We start from the raw sequence: 20,558 nt of genomic DNA on the forward strand, positions 1-20,558 counted from the left end.
AGTAATGAGAACCTCTTCAGTTATACAATCAGTACATGGCCTTTGTTCAGCTGGTCGGATGGCTTTGTCGAGTGGAGGTACGGGTAAGGGTATGATGCACGTCAGTAACGTCATGGTAAGCCCCTGTTTGCCCAGCCGAAGATTCTGTGCAGGCCTGCTTCGCCTACGGGTAGTCCATGATATATATATGTATATATCTCGAGTACGCAGTTTGATGGAGCTTCTCTTCGTTCCCCATGTCCGGATATCGATACATATAACCCTTGAACATTAAGCAAGATGTATCCCATGGAGTATTCTTGATTGCTGTCCGGTTTGTAAGGTGGACAGTTTGTTGCCATGACGCTGTTGGATTCCTGGGTTGTCAACCAGAGTTAGTTGATGGGCTTGTCTTCTTGGACGAATAGAGAACTGTGTTTTCGCATTGCGGACTATGTCCATGTTCAATCTAGATATTCTACAAGGTTTTGTAGCCGTCTCCGGGACATATAGTCGAGCCCATTATATATATCAGCGGTAGGTAAAGGAGGCCTAGCTATATATAAAGACAAGGTTGAAGAGAGGCGTAGAAACGGTACGTTCTATCCAAAGAACTTACATGTCAGTGAAATGTCTATTACTCGTAAGATTATTCATTACATGATCCCGTCACCATCCAGAATCAGCGTCCCGGCAGCCGGTCATCTTTGTGTCCATCTCCAAGCCATCTGGTTTCGTTTTTCAATATACCTCGTCGCTGTGCATGCCAATGTCTAAGAGCCCCATAAGTGCTACAGTAAATCCCTCGCATAGATAAGAATTAAGACAGATAGAAAAGAAAAGAAAACCCAGGGGGAACATGGAAAGAATCCTGTAAAGTCGAGGACAGATTACTCGCACATGTTCTGACATCGGTCAGGCCGTCGTCTCCCTTCATTCACGTATTAAAATAGTATCCACAGCCCGGTTCGCTCCACAACATTTTACAAGAAGAACTTGCCCTTCTTCTTCTTGGTCTTGTTCTTTGAATCCGATGCGCCAAGGATATCGTCAAAGGTCATGGTCGGATTGGACGCTGGCGGGTCCTGCACCTGTGTCCGCAGATTGTTGGCCGAGATGCTGCCCCGCAGTCCTGGCCCAAGCGACCCGCGGGAACCCAGGGAGCGACCGTCGGATATGCTACCGCGGCTGCTCACGACTCGAGAGCCCCGGTCGCCTGGGATGCCGTTGACCGGCATGGGCGCAGGTACTGGTTCGAGGCCGATGGCGATGCTCGAGCGATACGTCGAGTTCCGGGCGGCCAAGCTCCAACCCGACGGAGAGGCGTTGCGTGGTCGGCCAACGTAATTGGGTGACCCTGGGGGCGGAGACGGGTTCGACGGGCTCGCATAGGGTGACGGGTTCGGAATGGGACCGTCCTGATCCGTGAAGATGGGCGGTGGTGCCAGCGGGGACATGATGGGTTCCGACGGGGGTGCCATGTCTCCGTCTTCGCCACTCTCCCACCGCTTGGCAGCTAGCCAGCAATGGCTGCGATGATAGATGGCTTCCACGCTAAACATGACCGTGTCGGCGGACAACTCGACGTAGCCGGCACCCCCGGACACCTCGTACCACATCTTGCGTACCTGCCGAGCGTCGTCCAGCCAGGGCGGGTTGCCCATGGGCGGTTCGCACAAAAAGTACTCGACACCCTCGGTGTGCTGCAGGCCCGGCGCATCCATGACGAGCATGGGAAGCGACTGAATCACCACGTAGAGAAACAACCAGTAGCCTATGCGCTGATCGGCCAGGTCGGCAGCGCTCCTGCCCCGTGCTTCGGATTGTTCGAACGCCTTGAACTCGGTCAGGAACGGAATCTTGAGCGTGTTGGTGTCATAGTTATAGGCCTTGTTCAGGATGAGCATGCGCTCGTGTCCCTTGATGCGCTTGTCAAATCTGGCCTGTTCCTTGGCCGACAGCTTGTCGTACGTTTCGAGCACGGCCCGCATCGACGGTATCTGGGGAATGTCGAAGGGGATCGGCGGGAGCACCGGAGGCGTAGAAGTTTCGTACTCGGTGAGAACCTTCCTCAGGGCGGACATCATGGCACTTATCTCGGGCGACTCCGCGGCCTCCTCCCCGGTCGTTTTGTCCGCCGCCACCCGGGGGGTCAGGGACTCGCGGTCGACTAGCAGATCATATAGGGCGCACATGTCGGAGTAGAGAGCCTTGAGCACGAGCCGATTGAGACCGCTCTCGGTGAAGCGGTTCTTCTTGCTGCTTGCCTTGGGAGGCCAGTTGCCAAAGGTCGTCTTGTAATATCCCAGGACAAACTGACGCATCTTGTTGAAGGCGGTGCGCCACTTGCCGAAGCGCACATTCCTCACCTCGGCGATCGAGTTGGAAGCGGCGATGCCCGAGAAGAGCGACGGAAATTCGAATTGCTCCAGCCGGAGGTTGACATTCTCTTGCCGGTTGACCAAGTCGAGATGAGCCCGCTCGAGCTTTTGCCGCGTGTGCGAGGAGACCTGATCGAACAACGGAGACTCGAGGTCCATCATGCCCGCGTATTTCCCGGCCGCGTGGGCAAAGGCTTCGTTGTACAGGTCCATAGACTGCATCCGCTCGGCGAGGATGAGCGCCTCGATCGTCTTCTCACGGCTGTGCCTGACGTCGGCAAGACCCAGCTGGTCACAGAAGAATGCGAAACTCATATCAACGGCATCCCCGAAGCCTGAACCTTCGAGATCCGTGAAGAGGAACTCCTGCAGGAGCCCGGCAATCTCCAGGAACGCGGCGAAGGCGGTCGGATGTGCCCTAGTAGCCACCAACGGCTGGCCCGTCAGAAAAGCGAACAGGTTCCGCAGGGCAATCAGTCGGTCAAAGTCGGCGCGTTGAGGCTGTGGCTGGCCAGGTGTCGCGAGATGACTGCTTTGCGGAGGCGATGCGGCGCCGGGCAGATACAGCCTGACGTCGTACGGGTTGTCCTGATCCTCCAGTGCAGGAGAATGCGGAGGTGAGAAGGGCCGGCCCGTGGTGGAGCCGGTTCCGGGCCCCATCTCGGCCTGTATTAGATCGTTGAAGACTTGCGACGAGCTGATGGCATACATGGGGACTTTGAAGGACGGCCCGCAACCGCTGTTCCGCGGGAACAAGTAAACGTATACAGTGCCCGATTCGTTCCATAGTTCCGGGACCTATGTGTCGTGCCGTGTTTCGTCAGATTTTGGGAACTTTGTACAACGATTCTGGGTACACCATGGGGCTGGAGGTGGAAGACATTGTATCTTACCTTTTCGCCGCCCAACAGGAACGATGTCCTATACTCCTGGGCTGCACTATCGCCCAGCATCCAGGCAGACGCACGGTTTACCGTCCCCATGTCCTGCGAACCAGACCGTGAACGTCCACCCGGAAGCCAGCTTCTGCGGAGTTTCCCTCCTCGCTTATCGTCGCTGGTCGGACTCTGGCTGTTGACCGAGGTGGGATTCGAGACAACTCTGGCACCGGCATTGACAGGAGGGACCACGACTGGACGCTGAGCCGATGTGCTTCTTCCCTTCGCGTCAGGGGCTGGGGAGGTGGTTCGGTACTGAATGCCTGGCATGGGCAAGCTCGACTTGCGCACTTGGTGATAGGAACTGCTCCGTGGTCGAGCTGCATGAGGGTCGGCCAGCCTTCCTCGTAACCGAGCTTCGTCGAGGCCGACTAGGGAATCGCGACGAGGCGGCGGCGGTGGTGGTGGCGGTAGCAGAGAAGGCGGAGGAGGAAGAGGCATCATGGGTGGAGATTGGTTATGGGAATTCCGTAGGCGGACGTGTGTCTGGGTGTCGATAGCGGGATGAGGGACAGCGCGAGAGACATCGGGCGGTGGAGGCGGCGGCGGCGGTATTGAGGGCGGCGGAACCTGAGCAGGTCTTTCGGGCGGCGGCGGGACGGGCGGTCCGGGTTCGTCCGCTGAGGTTGCTGTCGTGGCTTCAAAATCCTGTGGTGGGACTTGGGTGGTAGGGGACACTGACCCCCGTGGCGATGCTGGAGTTAGCGGCGGCGGCGGCGGCGACGACGGCGGGGGTGGTCCGTGAGATGAATCTGCCACGAGTTGCGGATCGCGGAGAGTCAAGTCGGAAATGGAGGGCGGTGAAAAGCCGAGATCAAAGTCGGCAAAGGCAGAGGACTGGATCGGCTCGGGAGGGGTGGATGGATGTGGCGTCGTGTTGCTCGAAGGTCGATGGGTGTGGGCGGACGATGGCCGGGGTTGATCATCTGTAGGTTGGACTATGAGCGAGGGCAAAAAGACAGAGAGCCGGGCAGTCAGATTTTTCTTTAATGACCGCCTAGGAGAGCGTAGCACTGGCTCGTCTCCCGGCGCGGGCTCCTCCCCTTCCTTGACTCCTTGTTCCTCTTGTTTCCCGTTTTCTTTTTCTTCCCTGCCGTCTCCTGGTATCTCTTCCTCGGGTCCTCCTGTCGGTGTGACGGGTTCCTCGGCCGAGCACGATACCACACGCCTAATGGTGGCCCGAGAGTCGGCCCAACCCAAGACCCTACCCCCTTCCGTGTAAGCTCTCTTGTAGACTTCTCTTCCTGGTTCCTGTGCACCGCCGTGCCGCTTGCCTTGGTGGGCTTCTGCTACTCGTCCCTCGTATTGTTCTGGCAGGAAAGGTATAGTCTGTTTGGAAGTAGGGTCCTTGTCGCGTTCCCGGGCGCTGGCCTGGGTACCCTCACTGGACGGGTTGGAGGCGTGGCTTCTCTTGCCGGGTTTGACAACGGCCGGGGGGTTGGAGAATTTGTGGAACGGCGAAGAAAGAGAAGGGAGAGAAAGAGTAGAGTTGGTGGCACGAGAGGCCGAGGACTTACTCGACGTCGTCATGTTGGGCAACCCGACGGCACGAGGTTACACCAAAGGCATGTAGGACGACAAGAATAGCAGCGCAGCGGTAATATAAAACTGAGCAGAGTGGAGAGCAACGGTCGGTCGTTCGGCGAGGCAGTACGAAGTATGGGCTCGATCGTCCTGGAGACGTAGCACGTTAGTGTCGGGCTCGAGTCAGAACAAGGCCGGTCGATCCGCATAGGGCCAAACCAAGGAAGTGGGTGGGTTTCGTAGGCCAAGACGAGAGGACAAGGGCGAAAGTGTACCCGTAGAACAGGACAGGGTGGTCCTAGTAAACGAGGTACAAACCCAAAGAGTCCGCGCTGGGCTGTCGATCTTGCAAGAAAGCCAAAGTGGGATGGGTGGAGGAGGACGCGTACTATGACCTAGGTAGTTGAGTTGAATAATGAATCGTACTTTGTTCGTGCTCGTTGAAAGTGAACGGAAGCTAGGCTTGCTGGACTGGAGCTAGCAGATGCTGAACGGAAACGAAAAGAAAGACCAAGTGGGAGAGATGAATCCGAAAGAATGAAAGAATGATGTTTCTGTATATGTATGAGTTTAGGAGAGCAATGGCATTCTAGGCGTGGAAGAGTAGAGAAGAGAATAAATGGCCGTGCCCAGTCTGGTACATGTAGAGACATGGAGACAGAGGGGTAATTAGGCCCTACGGCCGTACAACTTCGTACCTGCACTGCCATTGCAATGTCTCTACTTGGCCGAACCCCAAGAGGAAAGAGCAACTGCGGATGGGCATCCGAGCCAAGACGTGCATAATGACCAATTTAAGTGCTCGATATTACGTGGTAGAGACCAAGCCGTCTATTATTACCGATGTACTTGTCCACTAGGAAATGCGTTACTGACGTGGGACTTGAGGGATACGATATCGACATTTTCGGTCCGAAAAGGAGACTATCGACTAGAGATTCTCGAGACCAAAAATAAGCATCTCCGTAATTAGAAAACGGAATTTACTATGGTACAGAATAATTACTACGTTGTATGCGTGATTATTCTATATCGGACGATGTTCGAGAAACGGATGCCTACCTCGTTCAACAGAGCAATCGGCACCAGTTTACGAAGTAGACGTCTCACCTAGAATAACCTCACCGTCAGCCCGTCCTCGTCTTGCATCTTCCTCAAAGGAGCTCTCGTATCACCGAACCACCCCCGTCAAAAGTCAGTCACGATCTGTCTGGACCACGCTATCCATTCCCTGCAGTGTCGGGGAAAAGAAACTGGATGCCTGCCCTGCATCCCACGACGTCGCCATGGAAGGGAAGACTGTAGCCTAAGAAGACACCACGTTTCTGTCCCACATGGCAGCCCGGAAAAGTAACGAGTGCATTCGAAATGGGAGCTAGATAATATCTCCCGCCTGCTCGTACGAAGTAATCCCTGCCGCCCTGACACTCGCTGCCGACTATCCAGTCTAGGTGCTGACAGCTGCTTGTTTGAACGACGCCAGGCCTACCGAGTATTCCGTGGATACCAGAGTATTATGTCATCAGGACTAAAAATCACATGACCCGGAGGACAACAGTACGTACAGAGTGGGCCCTCCAAATTAGCCGGGTCCTCAATTTCCTGATTGGTCAGTATTTTGCCACTTCATAGGTATTACCTTATGTAGGTACCTTGTACTGCTGATCCGGCAGCCCACACCGCCTTCGCCAGCGAGTATATATACCTGTCCCCTCGGCCCATTTTCCAACGTTTCTTCTTTTCTCTTTAGCTCTCTTTGGTACGTTGAACCCGACCCCTAGATTTGGCCAGTCGACCGCATTTGCTAACGGATTTCCCTCTGCAGCCTTTTGGCTTAGATCAAGTGTAGTATCTGTTCTTTTCAGTTTAATCTCTGAAAGGTCTCTAAGGAGACCAATCGTGATTAATCTTATTTTTGGCCCTCGGATGGGACCCTCTGTGCTTGCACATGGTCCCGTCCACAGTGTCCCTGGTATTACACTGCCTCCAGGCGACGCGAAGTCCACGTTCGGTGGCATCTCTTTTTCATTGTACGTTCCTGCTTGTCGGGGACTGCGAAGAAGAAGCGAGTCTTGGTTTGGGTGTTGATACATATGGGTCGCCTCTTCTGTTGTGACCCGGCATATTTCTTCGCTGTTCCATTGTCGAACTGAAGGATGTGGTTCCACGGAAGCATGTCGAGTGAAACAGTACAGCGTTGATGCCCACCGTGAATACGAGTAGAGATATCCGTAACCGTTTCTCAGTGGCGTCGCCACACGGTTATCACAACGTCTCTCCATCCACCTCCACATCTTCATACATTTCATGTCAGAAGCAACTGCCCGTAGGTAGTCAGAAATACAATCGATGACCAGTAACTGAGCCTCTACGCAGCCGCAGTAGCTATTGATTCGGGGACGCAGCGCCATGCAGCTTATCCATGTGCTTGTACGGAGTATCGACTCGTATGACTTGTCGTGACAGTTGTACGTGGCATCTCATCTTGCATACGAACCTGGCGCCGAATTTGGGTCGGTCGCCCACACGTCGTACTGGCTATGGATACTTGCTTTCGTGCTCCCTGTTGTGATCACTGTAGCACTCATACCTTCCACGCTTGGGGCAACCAACATGGGAAACTAAAAAAACGAGCATAGCAAATCGTCACAAGGCTAGACCAGCAAGGGAATGGGTAGCAAGATGATATTCCACTCCTCGTTCCGCCTAATCCTCGCCGTGTCCTTGTCTACGGCCATCTAAAGCTCACTATCCCTCCAGACATGCCTCCCATCCACCGACCGACGCCCAACTCAATATAAATAGAATTTTATGTACAGGAAGAAATCAGCAAGGTGCAGCTCCGTAGGCGAATAACTACCCTAATCATCCTCGATATCATCATCACTTATTACCAGGCTCTGTATACCCAGCCTAGAAACGGACCCGTCACTCCTCGTCCGGATCGCCACCGCCTTCTTCCGCGGCGACAATTCCTCCGACGGCTTATCCGTCGCCCAGGCCTCCCCGGTCATTACTCCGCTCTCCTCCTCGGCGGCCGCCTCCTCCCCAGATTCGTCCGCGCCTTGCTCGGGCCCGATGCCGCGGAACGACACCACCTTTTCAATGTCCCGCAGTTTCAGCGCGTGCAGCGACACGCCCTTGCGTCCACGCGCCATCTGCGCCATGTAGGGCAGCCGCTCGAGCAGCATCTCCCTGCGCGCCGCGCTCCCCAGCGACAGGAGCGGCACGGCACCACCGCCGGCCGCGCCGGGATTCTTCTGTCCGGCGGCGGCGGCCGACGGTCCCTTGGATTGTTGCGCTGCCACCCAGCTACCGCCGCCGCCGCCGCTGCTGCCCGCGCCCATCTCCTTCGGCCGCCGGAAAGCTGCCGCACCCTGCGTGACATCCTTCCACGGGACGCTCTCCTCCCCTTTCAAGAGCTTGGTCGACCACAGATCCACCATGCCTTCCATCTCCTCTTTGGTCCGCCAGAGCTTGATGCTCGTCGGGTAGAACATCTTGAAGGCGTCGCTCCCCTTGGTGCCCGTCGGCGCTTTCCGCTTGACCGGAGACGGCAAGGAGAAGAGTAAACCGCGGACCGCCACCTGGAACGTCATCTCGTCCTGTCGTAGGACGTGGCTGCTAGAATCCTTGCCTACGAATCCAGCCGAGTAGCCTCTCCCACCAAAGAACACGTCCCACGAGGGACAAAGCAGGTCGCTCTGCGATAGGTACTCGATGCACCCGTTGACGTAATCGAGGGGGGATGAAGGGTCGCGAGGATTCTGGCTCTCGCAGGAGAGCACGTAGTTTTCGTGCAGCGCAGAGACGAACGTGTGCGTGTCGGTCCCGGTTTCGTCCATCAGCGTGTCGATGGACACTTCGGACCGGTTCGGACGAGCGTACTGGGACATGTAGCTGGGGAGCACTTCGACGGTATCGTCGGGCGGCGGCCGTTCGTCTCTCTTGTTGTAAACGACCTTGCCAACGGCGTGGAAAACGCCGAGGCTGGATTCGCGCTGCGAAACGAGCTCGAGGCTCTCCTCCTCGTCCTTGGTCAACGCGATCCCATCCCTGGCGCTCTTCTTGGGTTTTGTAAAGGCGACCTTGGCGCCCCAGTCGGCTTCCTGGTCCCCCTTGAGACAGAGAAACTCGAGCGAAGATATAGCGCTCCGTATGTCTCCGATTTCTCCCAGCCGTTTCAGCACGAGCGGCCCTGGTGTGCGTCGCCGGCCGGACTTCCGTGCCTCCTTTACCACGATGAGTTCCAGGGCCTTGGAAAGAATCGTCGGTGCAATGGGGTTGAACTCGATGATACCTGTCCCTGGATGGCGGAGGATTTCGGGTCCCAGCAGGCGATGGGCAGTGAAACTGTCTGCCGAGGCCGACGTCGTTGTCAGTAGCGTTTCCGATATGATCATAACCACGGGGGTGATGGGCCTGTTGAGTGGTTGCCGTCCAAATGTGGCAAGGGCCGGGGTGTTGGTAGCCAGGTAATCGAGTATCGTATTCCTGAATGATGTCAGGGCGTTTGATGATCGCGCAAATGTATTAGGAAACTCTTCGATTAGGATAACCCGTCGTGAAGACTGGCCTGGTGGCTTCCCACCGATACCATGCGACGGTTCGGGGCTCTCGGCATCCGTATCAAGCTGGCCAAAGTGGCCGCCTCTGCCCAAGAATTCCTGGAACTGCGCCGAAGCAGACTGAAAGCCCACGTTGCCCACCATGGCCACCGTTGGGTTCCTCCACTCCAAAAGTTCGAAGCCCAGGTCCTTGGCCAGCAGCCGCATGGTAGTCGTCTTGCCCGAGCCGGCCGCGCCTTTGAGGAGCAGCAGCCGCTGGCGCATGCGTCCGGCCATGACATCCTCCAACCACCTCCTGACGTCTGCCACCTTCCTCTTATGTACGGCGAGCTCTTCTAGAGTAGTCGGCGCAAACCGCTCGGCCCAGGGCCGCAGGTCGTCATCGACGGTCGCCGGCTGACGAGGTCGCGGGGGCTTGAGAAACTTTTGACTCGAATTGAGTGTTATTGAGGGACCGGTACTCGCCTGGGACGATCCGTCGCCGAGCCGCCTGCGCGCCTTTTTGCCAACGATGCTGGTGTTGCTTGCTTTCTTATCTGCGACGTCGTCATCGTCGGAGATGGGATCACTGAGGATATCGTCGACGGGGCTGGTCTTGGACGAGGCTTTGGGTCGTGTTGGTGCCTTCTGAGCTTGCTTCGAGAAGAGGGTCAGCAAGTCGGCAGACTTTCCCTTCTCTTCGGTTTTGACTCGTTTCTTGCTCCTCGGCTTGGGCTTCTCGGGGCTGGTGCTGGGACTTCTTGCGTCCCGGTTCTGGACGGTTCGAGACGAGGGGGCGCGGATCGCGGGTCGGGAAGTGTTGGTCGGGCGAGTCCGTTCCTTGGAAGGACTCGGAGAAGCGGTAGGTGCTCTGCTGTGAAGGCTTTTTGATGCTGTCTTTGAGCTGGGGGAGGATAGGAGGAAGTTGGTCAGGGTGTTTGCGGCGGGTTTCTCGTCGTCATCGTCGGAATCGTAAACGACGTTTCGCTTCCTGCGTTTCGCCGGGGGCGGCGCCATTGATACGTTACGGAGGCAGGCTCGACGTCATGTGGTTGGCGTTCTCTGACCGAATGAAATATAAGGAGTATAAGTGCTTCGTGAGACAACGGGACAAGTCGCTGATAACGTTGCGAGGTCAGGTCGTTAACTGGAGATGGTTGAGGGGGTCGTTTGGGTGCAAGAGCTACCTGCTACCAAGTTTCTACTGTATGTACGTCCGTGCACTAGGCATGCACTCCAGGTATCCATAGGTACTGTGGCTGCGTCGTGGTACACTGGTACTTAGGTACACCCCGGTCTCGGTACTTCGTACATATCCGTTTGAAGTTTCTCGCCCTTCATCACAGCCAGCACAGAACGAGATCAGCCTGAAGACAGGCCATTTCGACCTCTAGGGTTTTCACTCGAGTCCGGGTACATATGCGTGGAAATCGAGGAAGCTAGCTTACTATGACTTCATCTCAATTACCCCCTACACAGAGTACTATCCTTTCAATTTCCCACGATAAAAGAGTCCAACTCCTCCCGATCCCAGCATAGCCATCATCGTACACATCCAACTTACCTAGTTGTTGACGCAACATACCCAAACCCTTCCTGGCTTTTAATATACCCATCCGCGAAAGTTGTCGGAAAATGTTAGTGCCGCAGCCAGATACCTCTCATGGACATCGCCCCATGTCCTGGCTATGTCTCTCATGGCCCGAATCGCTACGCCTTGTCAGCCGTCGACTAACCAGGGAAGGAAAGGAACCGACATGTAGCAGAGGCGTACCTTTAACGTAGTGAGAATCTGTAGCGTAGGGGGAGTTGAGAGCCTCATATTCCACGTGAGTCCAGCGTCGGCCTTTCAGGTCCGACTCGACGTTGTCTGGGTCGATCTTGGGCCGCAGCTGAGAGATGTACACGGCCAGAGCCAGGAGCCACCATCCCCGTACCAGGCTCATTTGGAACTTGGCGGGTATGACGGGGAGAAGGATCCGTACGGCGTGGCTGGTGGTGAGGATGTGAACAATGAAGAAGTTATACGCATGAGTGCCCGGGGTGACCGTGGCCACCAGCAAGGCCACCGCCGCTTCCTGGGACTTTTCGAATTGCTTCACCGGGTCCGAGAGGTCCCACGCGTTCCAATACTCCAGGACAAGGTCCTCGTGTTTCTCGAAAAGCTTGTCGATGTTTTCAAATTCCGGCTTTTTGAACAAGCCGTCGAAACGTTTGTCGCTGGCCACCTTGTTGAGCAGCTCAAGCGGTGAATCGGACACGAACGACGGAGGCCTCGTGTAGCTCTCATCGTCGAGATACTTGTGGAGGTAGTTGTACTGCACCGACGCAAGGCCGAGCGCCTCCATGGCAACTTCCTTGCTGTCCAGCTCGTAAGCATACCCCAGGTGGATGAGGGGATGCCCAACTTGGATGTCTGTTAGTCCACTTGAAAAAGGAAACGATACTTTTACTCTACAACCCAGGCTTCGTCACTGGGGGAAAGATGGAAGCGAGACACGTACGACCTCCGATGAGCCCGTGGACCAAAGGCTGCTCGCCCTTGAACATGTAGTGGTCCACAACCCTTTTCCACTCGTACGAGAACTTCAAGGCCAGCGCGTCCTCGAAAAAGTCGACATAGGCTCTCTGGTAGCGCTTGTCGCCCAAGAAGTCCCGCCAGTCGTCTTCAATCACCTCAGATGGCGAGTCGCGCCACGGCTCAAGGTGCTTGGATTCGGCTTCGTAGATGGTGTGCAACTGCGGCTCCGTGGCACCAAGGAGGTAGGCCGAGCACAGGATATGCGGGAGGTGATTATCAAACTCCAAGTTGTGATAGACAATGGCATGGTTGACATGGTTTGCCTTGAGAAGATGCTTGAGGCATCTCGCTCGCCTTTCCGGGTCCGCCTCGATGCGATGAACGTGGACCGGCGGGATATCGATGGCGCGGGGCTCATCCTTCTCGTCCGTCGTGACCCACCTGTTCACGATGGGTACCCAAGAGAGGAGGGACGCCATGGCAAATACTGGTATGTTGGTGATACCGTCGCCCAAAGAGAAGCCTAGTGCCGCTTACAAGACGTTGGATTGTTCTGTGTGGACGGATGATTAATTGCGTACGAGGTGGGTAATGGTGAATCTGTTGAATCAAGCTCTCCACTCTCCGTGTTGAGGGCAAGCTTCAAGTTGAGAAAGTTGGGGGTGAAAGTTCCTGACGTAGTCGAACCACACGCACCGGCCGCATGGTGAACAGGGTCCTATAGGCCCCACCTTACTGGCTGCCCAACAGCTGGTCGTTGTAAAGTGGTCCGTGCGAGCCATCCCAATGGAATGGCACCCCCGGGCGCCTCATGCCAGAGGTACATCTTGGAAGGTACTTTCTTCGTACGCTGCACGACACGTTCGCTCCATCGCATCGCATCACAAGTCGACGTCGCCTGTGTCCTGCCTCGACTTTACTGTCCCAGCGGATGAGTCCAACTATATATAGAGAGAGATAGATAGAGCTAGGCTCCACGTGATTCCGTATTTTGTTATGAACCCTGTAATTTGCACATCCGATGCGACTCCCGCCAACTGACGACACCCACTCACCTCGAACGGACATGCGAGGAGCGTAGGAGCCTGTTGGCTCAAACTCGGGACTTGCCAGTGCGTCCTTATAAATATCCTTTGATCGATTGCAGTATGAATGAAGTTTTCACCCTCGGCAAGACCCTTAATCCTTACTCACCCAGCAATACCAAGGAGGATCGGCCAGTCCACCACCCAGTCCACCACCGAGCGGGCACAGACCGCGGGCCCAAGAACGCAACGCAGTTTCTTCTTCCACGACATGACGCAAACAACCCTGAATTGGTGACAAGCTGTGTCTTCCCATTCCCGAATTCTTACTTATATATGCTACGACTTCCACTACGACCTGTTCTTCTCCTGGGGGACGGACTCAACGTGGAGCTCGCTCAGCTTCAGGAACGACATTACTTTTCCACGGGAGATTTCGGACCATGGTTGTGGTGTGGGTACTGCCTTTAGACAACGCTTGCTCTCGACTAATCCGGGAAAGCGTTGATAGTTGGCTTTATCCGGATAGGCTCGCGCCGGAGAACCATGGATGATCCCTTCTATCGACCAAGGCGTACATTGTTTCCACATGGATGACCGGCTACTCATAACGGACCCCCGATTTCCTGCAGCAAATATACTGCAAAGAGATCGTGTCTTCGAGTCTCAATGCACATCGACGCTTTTCGGTCAGGGCCCCGTCTCTGATTGGACCGGACCAGAGGCCGAAGTGGACCATTGGCCAATGAGAGGCGCGCGACTCACCGAAAATGGTCCTGGCGTGTAAGTGCCTCTTGGGTCAGGACGAGGTACGGGGGGGAATGAGCCTCATGACGGGGTCCAGTGTTGAAGGCTATTGTATTGTAGCTAGATCTAATAGATTTGATCACACCCCCTCGTTGTCCCTGTCCTCCTGACACGAGTCCCTTGCCCTTCCATCGTCCTTTCTCGGTGAATAGCTGGTCCACGAGACGTCCGAGCAAAAAAAAGAGTTATACGCTGAACACACAAGAGAAACCCTGCCTTGTCTCGGATATTAGACTTACACGGATACCAACATGGCTCTAGCTCTCCCTGATATCAACGGCTTCCTGCAGAATGTGCCCAGGACCCAGAGGGCTGTAACCGAGGACGACCCTGTAGCACGTTACTTCGACCTCGATGCATATTATGGGGACGGGTCTGACGATAACGAGAGTCGCTCGGGATCCTCATCTGCCCACACCCCTGGTCTCGTGTATGATACGGCAACATCCCCGTCCGCAGACTCGGACTCGTCCGCCGCCGACGAACAGGAACCCGCCCAGCAGTCCCACCTCCCCGATAATACTACCAGGAAGGCGCTCGAGGAGGTCCGGATGCAGGATGGCCACCTCATTTGGCCCCAGCCGGATCCCAGCCAGCATCTTCCCCGGAACGCCGTGCTCAACCTTCCCACCAACGAGAAGGAAGGACGCCACGCCAGCAGCCCCGCGTCCCGGCAGGTCAAGAACCCCGCCGAGACGGCCCAGATTAGGAGGCTGGGCGCCTGCATCAAGTGTCGTATTGAGAAACTTAAATGCTCCGACGGGGGTGTCTGCCCTTCCTGTCAGTCCAAGTTTGGGTCCCCTCTGTGCCAGCATACGTGCCTGCGGAAGACATTGGCAGAGACGGCCCGCCACGCCACACAGATTCGTTGTATGGTCTCACCCCCTCCCCCGGTTCCCCCCCCCCACCCAACCTTGTCTCTCCTTTTGTTTTTCTTTGCAAACGACACCCTACCCCCTGGCCCTGTCGCCGCGTCTTTCTCCATACAGGGTTGGAACCACGTGTATGTTGGGCTAACGTGCCGGCGCGGCAGACACGGGTCTGAGATACGCAGAGGAGCAGAACCTCCTAAAAACCAAGTGGGCCTTTGGCGACGATGCGACAGAGGTCGTGCTCAGCTTCTTCGACACCCCCCTTGACTGCCCCGTGCTCCCAACCGTCTTTCGGCAGTGCCACACCCATGCGGCCAACTCGGAAGTTATTGCATTCCACAGGGATTGGGTACCAAGCTACCCCAGCCTTATCAAATGGGCCGAGCGTCAGATCCTTTTCGAGCGTGACGTCGGGTACACGGCGGGGTTCGAGGGAAGCATCGAACTCTTCGTCATGGGATATGCCAAGGCTTCGGCCACCTCCACCCTACCACAGGTATGGCCCGCGTCGTCCTTGTCGATGTGCTGTCTTCCCCCCTGCCCATTTGAGTTGCGGCTAACTGGGGTTCATCGAAAAGGCTCGCCTCATGGTCAAGATCCATGAGATGAGGTGCATGTACCGCATCTGGAGGGCGGGCACTCTGTTCTGGCAACACCGCCAGAGTCCCCACTACCTCCCCCTGCCCCCGCTCATCCAGGCAGAACTGCGCCAGATTGTGCGTCAGGCGCTCGAGTCGTCTGAGCGGGACATTCTCAGCGACCTTGACAAGTTCCTCAAGCCCTCGGGCATCTCCGTTAATGACAGGGCTCCTCTGTGGGCCGGACTGTGGCAGTTGATCTTCATTTTCAAAGACCTGGTCGGATGTTCAATGATGCCGATAAACTGAGGAGCCTTGAGGGAAGGGCCATAAACGGTGGGTCTCAACCTCGATGCGGCTGGCCCCTTGCCGCCACAAAAGAATGCGCAACTAACTCGGCTTGCTGCAGTCCATCCAGATTTTACTGCATATAAAGCAGCGACCGAGGAGTTGTTGATTGCAGTGTTGGCATTCTATGGGAGCCATTACCGGCAGGCGAGCAACTTGCGTGTGGAGCTGCGATGTCTTGACCCGGCCCATATACCGAATCCCGCAACCCGCCGCGAACTCGCCGAGCTCTTCAAACGAGCTTACCTTGACCGCGCTCCATTTCGTACGTGTGGCATATCTGTACCTGTTGTTGAAAAGAGAAAGTGGCTCGAATCCAGGCTAACGTCCGACAGATGAATACGTCCAGAACTCAAGTCATGAGCTGGAGCAGCTGCTCAAGGTGTTGGTAGTTGACCATGAAGTCAAGCGACTCAGCAATAGGCGGAGCAAGGGTCGTCCTCAGCCACAGGTCATGGTTGTGAATTCCAGCCCTGACGTGTCCTTCAGCGTCGACCTAGACGAGGACATCAACATGGACTGATGACCCGCGAGTACCGTGCGCAGCTGTCAAGCCACGCATTCCGTTGACCTTTTTGCGCTTTCTTTTCTGTTACGAACTCATGATGACGGCTAATGACGGAGGTTTCGAAACATTGACGGTTTTGGCGAGTTGGTTTTTTTTTGTCTCGGCGTTGGAGGACATCTGGGACTGTGAGGCCTTTTCTATCGATACCATGAGACGGATGAATTTCTCTAACGGCCCATCTCCTCGATTCGGACCTTTACTCTCTTGTCGGAAGTCTTGTTCTTTTTCAATACTTTATCCAGTCGGCCAAGGAGGCTCTCGGTATCCAATCCTCGGGCTGTGTCCGGAGAGACTCTCACTGTCAGGTTAATTCTGTCCCGGCCTTTCTTTGTTTGGTCTAATGCTGCCTCGAAGCTTGAAAAAGAAAAAAAAAAACGTGTCAGTGGCGTATTTTCGGGCGTCCCGGCAGGGAACGAGTGAGAGGGGTGCGACGGGCATTAACACGAGAAAATTGACAACCTACTTCAGAATAAGGGCCATTGTATCATCGGGCCGCGGCCAGGCCGGGTGAATGCCAACAATGATGGCCGAAACTGCGCCTAGGTAATCGGCCCAAAAGACGGCGTCGGCATCGACTCGGCCAAGGAGTCCCCTGAGATTTTTGCGTAGCTGGTCATCGGTGGATCCGAGCTTGGTTCCCCAGCGGGCGCAGACCGTCAGGCCGAGAACAGACCGAGCGAGGTGGGTAAGACCAGGGACACCCGGATCTCTCGTGACAGCCTCGTGTAGCGCGTATGATGCATTGGCGCGATTGTTCTCCCCCTGGCGAGCCCAAATCTGGCGAACAAAGAGGGGGCCTAGGCCGAGGGAGAAGATGGTGGGGGTATTCGACAAGTCCACGTCAGTGGGAACGGCGCTGGACAGCGTCCGCAGAACGGTTTGCACCACAGACATATCGGACGGGCTGTTGCCGGCTAAGACCTCTAGAGGATTACTCTCCCGTATGGGCTTGGGCAGTTTCATGTACAGGGCACCATCCCGGTTGGAGCCGGCACAGAAGGTCACGGTCCGGATCCACGGGACGGTGTCGATCAAGGCCTCGACAACTTCGGCGATGGCCGGAAATTGGTGGCGCCTGCGACTAGACATTCCGTGAATCTTGCCCTTGTGTTCCACGTTGAGCCGGCGCATTGTGTCAACCTGCTTGAAGTATTCGCCGGGCACGGTGTACGTCCCGATAGACGGGATGGGGTACGGTTGGATGGGGTCGCTGTGCATCAGCATGCATCCATAGCCCCTAAAGCCTCCCCCACAGAGATATACGTCGATGCCCCGACAATGTCCCTCAGCCTCCGCTCGGTTCGCTTTCAAGGCCTCGATGGAGTCGTTCAATGCCGGAAACTGATTACACATCTTGGCAAAAGCCGCGCGCATACTGGTTCGCATTTTGGTCGTTTCCATGGCGCGGACCTCGGCGGATGACCCCTCAAGCAGTTTGATCAGCCGGGCCGCGCCGAAGGGCATGCTCTCGCCTGCGGTCGCGGCAGCCACTTCGTATGCGGGCAGCCGCGTGTCGACCCATGTCATCTGCACGGAGCCGCCGCCAAGGTCAAGGAAGAGTCCACCGTGACAGACGTCGACCAAGTTGGAACGGGAGCCCATGACGGCGCCGAAGAGTGTCTCAACAGCAGGAGCGAGAACGTGGACACTGACGCCGGCAGAAGCTCGGATGGCGTCGACCATGGCGGGGGCGTTCGAGGCACGACGCATAGCCTCAGTGGCGAGGACGGAGAAGTGGGCGAGAGGGACATGATAGGAGTCGGCAATGCGGCGGAAACGGGCGACAGTCTGCGACACCTCTGTTATCGTCTCGGGTGGGAATGACAGGGGCTGCTGGTTATGACCGTCCCCTGGAGCGTCGTTACTGGAGCTGGAACTGAGGGCATCGAAGAGGGAAATGGGGGCGCGTTCGCTGTAGATGCAGCGCAGTAGCCGCGCATGGGACGGCGTCAGGTCCGAGATGGAGAAGCGGATGCCATTGCTTTATGGTTATTCAGCGGATGTTAGCCCGGCTTATTCCTCGCTTCTCCCAGTCAGGAATAATAAATATCGCAGAGAAAAGAGCCAAGTGCAGCGGCGCGGCGCCTGGGCATCCAGTTCAATGCCAACCAGGCGAGGAGGGAACATATGAATCCGTGCACTACGACGCAGGGAGACGAAGTAAATGAAGGTCACGAACCTTCCCATGTCGACCAAAGCAAAGATATGACGGGGTCCTACTGGGTCCCATGGCGGCAGCTGTGCCTCGAGGTTGTCAATCGTGATGATGTCAGAGTTGTTGGCCATGGTAGGTGGGGTGAGAAGCCAGAGACTCCTCACGACGTCAGGGGGGTTGGATCTGCCTGGTCGCCGCCTTCTTGGGGTATTAAAATCGCGGTTGTCTTGAAGCGCAGTATTAGGAAATGAGAGAGTAACCGGTCAACATTGGAGATGGCGGGAGTCAATAAGTGCTGTAACGGATGAGCGAGAGCCGTCCAAGTCGACAAGCGATGGGAGTCGACAAGCCAAGATAAGGTGTGAGAAAGTCAGGCCGGGAGCAAAAAGAAAAAGAAAAGAAAAACGGCACTAGGGGTCCCGTCAAGCCGCATTCCAGCGATTGCAAGTACTCTCTGTAAGTACTATAGCCTATACCCGTTGCGTTCGATCAACCAACGATATGGATCCGCAGGACGCAGCTAAACGTAGCTCAAATTCCATTCGTGCGATCCAGGAACCTGTTGCCGTGGTCTGTCTGACGACATTTGTCAGTAAACCGCTGGCCCATCTGTCCCCTCCCTTGGGTAACGATATGACATGCCGTGCCAAAAGTGCTTCATGTGAAAGGCACTTGACAGCGTCATTCCGGGATACGACGGAGTACCTAAGGATATTGGAGGCGAGAGGTGGCGGCGGAAAGGGAAGAAGAGAGGAGAACCGTTTATCGGCGATATACGATAGGTAGCTGCTAACCAACGCTGCCATTCCCTGTTACTGAGTACCGGTACTATCGTTTCCCCGGCTTCCTCACGTGATGACACAAAAGGCACGTGCGTCCACTGGACCCCATCCAAGCAAGTCTCCCCATAGGTACCTACTTACTTCGTACGTTGTACATACTGCATACTGTAGTATATGGTCAAACTGCAACGACAAGATGATCAGTCAGTCTCTACACGTGTAGATGACCACCCGGAGTGAAGGGACTTTTCCGGCATGACTGTTCACGAGAGTTTATTATCCATTTGAAAAGGCACAGCTGTCATCCCATTGCCGTCCCAGACGGGTGCTACGCTCGGCGTCGGCCAACATATCCATGTCGACGTCGTCGTGGGATGAGTGGCTTCCTTCGCTTGTGTGCATGACATGACCTCTTTGTGGCACAGGACCTCGTCGGCGCGTAACGTAACACGCAGGGCCAGTGAGCAATGTCCAGTAGAGTTCTCCAGTACATCGAACCGCTTGCCTGGTTACCGAATAAGTCGAAAGGACGCCAGCATCGTTGATTGTGTTCCGTCTCGCCAAGGGAAACAGTTCATCGCGGTAACACCAGGTCCTTCCTCCGTAGTCCGGGATCGGCATGGCGACCCAGAGTGCAGCACTACACAGTACATTAGGAAAAGGAGTTGTCAAGAGGAAACTCCCAGGGCAAGAGTCCTGGTTTGTGGTATGTCGTTGAAAGGCTTCTTCGATGTCGCTTGGCGTCATTTACGCCGCTTCCACATGGCTGTGGTCGTCATATTCGCCGACATAGGCTGGGTCGGGGCCAGAGGAGGACCCCCTGGCTTTACCGTGTGCCATGTGAGTGGCGGAGTTCAAGCACCCCGCAGTGTTGAATGTCGGTAATTCCTAGGCGACTGCACGAGAACAACAGCCATGGTGTAGGTCATTGAATCGACATGGCCCTCGGGAGAAGAGGCATACTAGAAATTCGATGAATTAGACTTGTCCTGGCGAGTGGCGGCGCAGGGGAGATATGACACCCATCCAAGGCTGGCTACTAGGTATGGACGCCAATTCGGAACCGCTTCTTCTGGTCGTCACTCATGCGTTGGGAATTTTCCCGTCAGCCAGTCGCTAGTAGACCGATAGGCCCCGCGCAATTGGAACGGAGGTGCGTGTTGCCTTACGCCATGTGTGTCCCACTCACCTAGACGGTAAAGGGCTTCGCGTTCGACAGATCTACGGAGTAGCAGAAGAGAGAGATTATGGCGGGTTTCGACATACACGTGTAGGGTAGAGGTTTTAAAGTAACCAGGCCTGTTCCCTCACGGGCTTCGCATATATTGTAGTTTTGAAGCATCTCCGTAGCACCCCCAGTCAACGAACCGCTAGACTGCTGCAGCCACACATCCTGTGAACGTCTCGTTTCCATTCTGATAGCCATAGCTAGGTAGTGTATGTACAGCGAATACATATTACCGCTGTTCCCACTAGGCCGGTACGCGGGTTCTTATTTGTACGAACTAGTACGTCAAAATGAACGCAGTATCC

The 20,558-nt window shown here is 55.7% G+C and overlaps 5 protein-coding genes across 7 annotated transcripts; 2 read left to right on the plus strand and 3 right to left on the minus strand.

Annotated features, from left to right (window-relative positions):
- Positions 1-962: 962 nt before the first annotated feature.
- On the minus strand, positions 963-10,525 carry ACRALDRAFT_1062455 (uncharacterized protein; the record flags this gene model as incomplete). 3 transcript variants are annotated; one of them, XM_071016613.1, is made up of 3 exons in its annotated part: positions 963-3,158; positions 3,254-4,224; positions 9,929-9,941. In XM_071016613.1, the coding sequence occupies 3 exons, from the start codon at positions 9,939-9,941 to the stop codon at positions 963-965; spliced, it is 3,180 nt and encodes a 1,059-aa protein (XP_070875808.1).
- Positions 5,837-6,630, plus strand: ACRALDRAFT_208684 (uncharacterized protein; the record flags this gene model as incomplete). The annotated part of the gene is made up of 8 exons (XM_071022489.1): positions 5,837-5,919; positions 5,954-6,016; positions 6,060-6,123; positions 6,164-6,179; positions 6,274-6,321; positions 6,381-6,431; positions 6,496-6,552; positions 6,614-6,630. The coding sequence occupies 8 exons, from the start codon at positions 5,837-5,839 to the stop codon at positions 6,628-6,630; spliced, it is 399 nt and encodes a 132-aa protein (XP_070875811.1).
- Positions 10,526-10,755: 230 nt separating the features above from the next.
- On the minus strand, positions 10,756-12,626 carry ACRALDRAFT_1062458 (uncharacterized protein). Its single transcript, XM_071016616.1, has 3 exons — positions 11,874-12,626; positions 11,144-11,776; positions 10,756-11,079 (listed from the first exon to the last, which is right to left on the minus strand). The coding sequence occupies exons 1-3, from the start codon at positions 12,367-12,369 to the stop codon at positions 10,973-10,975; spliced, it is 1,236 nt and encodes a 411-aa protein (XP_070875812.1). The 5' UTR covers positions 12,370-12,626; the 3' UTR covers positions 10,756-10,972.
- A 1,098-nt stretch (positions 12,627-13,724) lies between these two features.
- ACRALDRAFT_1080905 (uncharacterized protein) lies at positions 13,725-16,043 on the plus strand (the record flags this gene model as incomplete). Its single annotated transcript, XM_071019088.1, has 5 exons — positions 13,725-14,592; positions 14,756-15,090; positions 15,173-15,458; positions 15,591-15,785; positions 15,856-16,043. Exons 1-5 carry the CDS (start codon positions 13,974-13,976, stop codon positions 16,041-16,043), a joined length of 1,623 nt encoding a protein of 540 aa, XP_070875813.1. The 5' UTR covers positions 13,725-13,973.
- A 212-nt stretch (positions 16,044-16,255) lies between these two features.
- Positions 16,256-18,374, minus strand: ACRALDRAFT_2102378 (uncharacterized protein; the record flags this gene model as incomplete). The annotated part of the gene is made up of 3 exons (XM_071023100.1): positions 16,256-16,442; positions 16,552-18,069; positions 18,268-18,374. The coding sequence occupies 3 exons, from the start codon at positions 18,372-18,374 to the stop codon at positions 16,256-16,258; spliced, it is 1,812 nt and encodes a 603-aa protein (XP_070875814.1).
- Between the last annotated feature and the right edge of the window lie 2,184 nt (positions 18,375-20,558).

Source organism: Sodiomyces alcalophilus (assembly GCF_042370955.1).
Source record: "Sodiomyces alcalophilus JCM 7366 unplaced genomic scaffold ACRALscaffold_3, whole genome shotgun sequence".
Lineage (NCBI taxonomy): Eukaryota > Fungi > Ascomycota > Sordariomycetes > Glomerellales > Plectosphaerellaceae > Sodiomyces > Sodiomyces alcalophilus.

Bases quoted from the DNA above. Each gene is read 5' to 3' on its own strand.
- ACRALDRAFT_1062458 (XM_071016616.1), bottom strand. From the start codon at position 12,369: ATGGCGTCCCTCCTCTCTTGGGTACCCATCGTGAACAGGTGGGTCACG. The intron at 11,777-11,873 runs GTACGTGTCTCG...CAGACATCCAAG, and splicing joins CCACGGGCTCATCGGAGGTC to TTGGGCATCCCCTCATCCAC. The intron at 11,080-11,143 runs GTACGCCTCTGC...GACAAGGCGTAG, and splicing joins AGATTCTCACTACGTTAAAG to CGATTCGGGCCATGAGAGAC.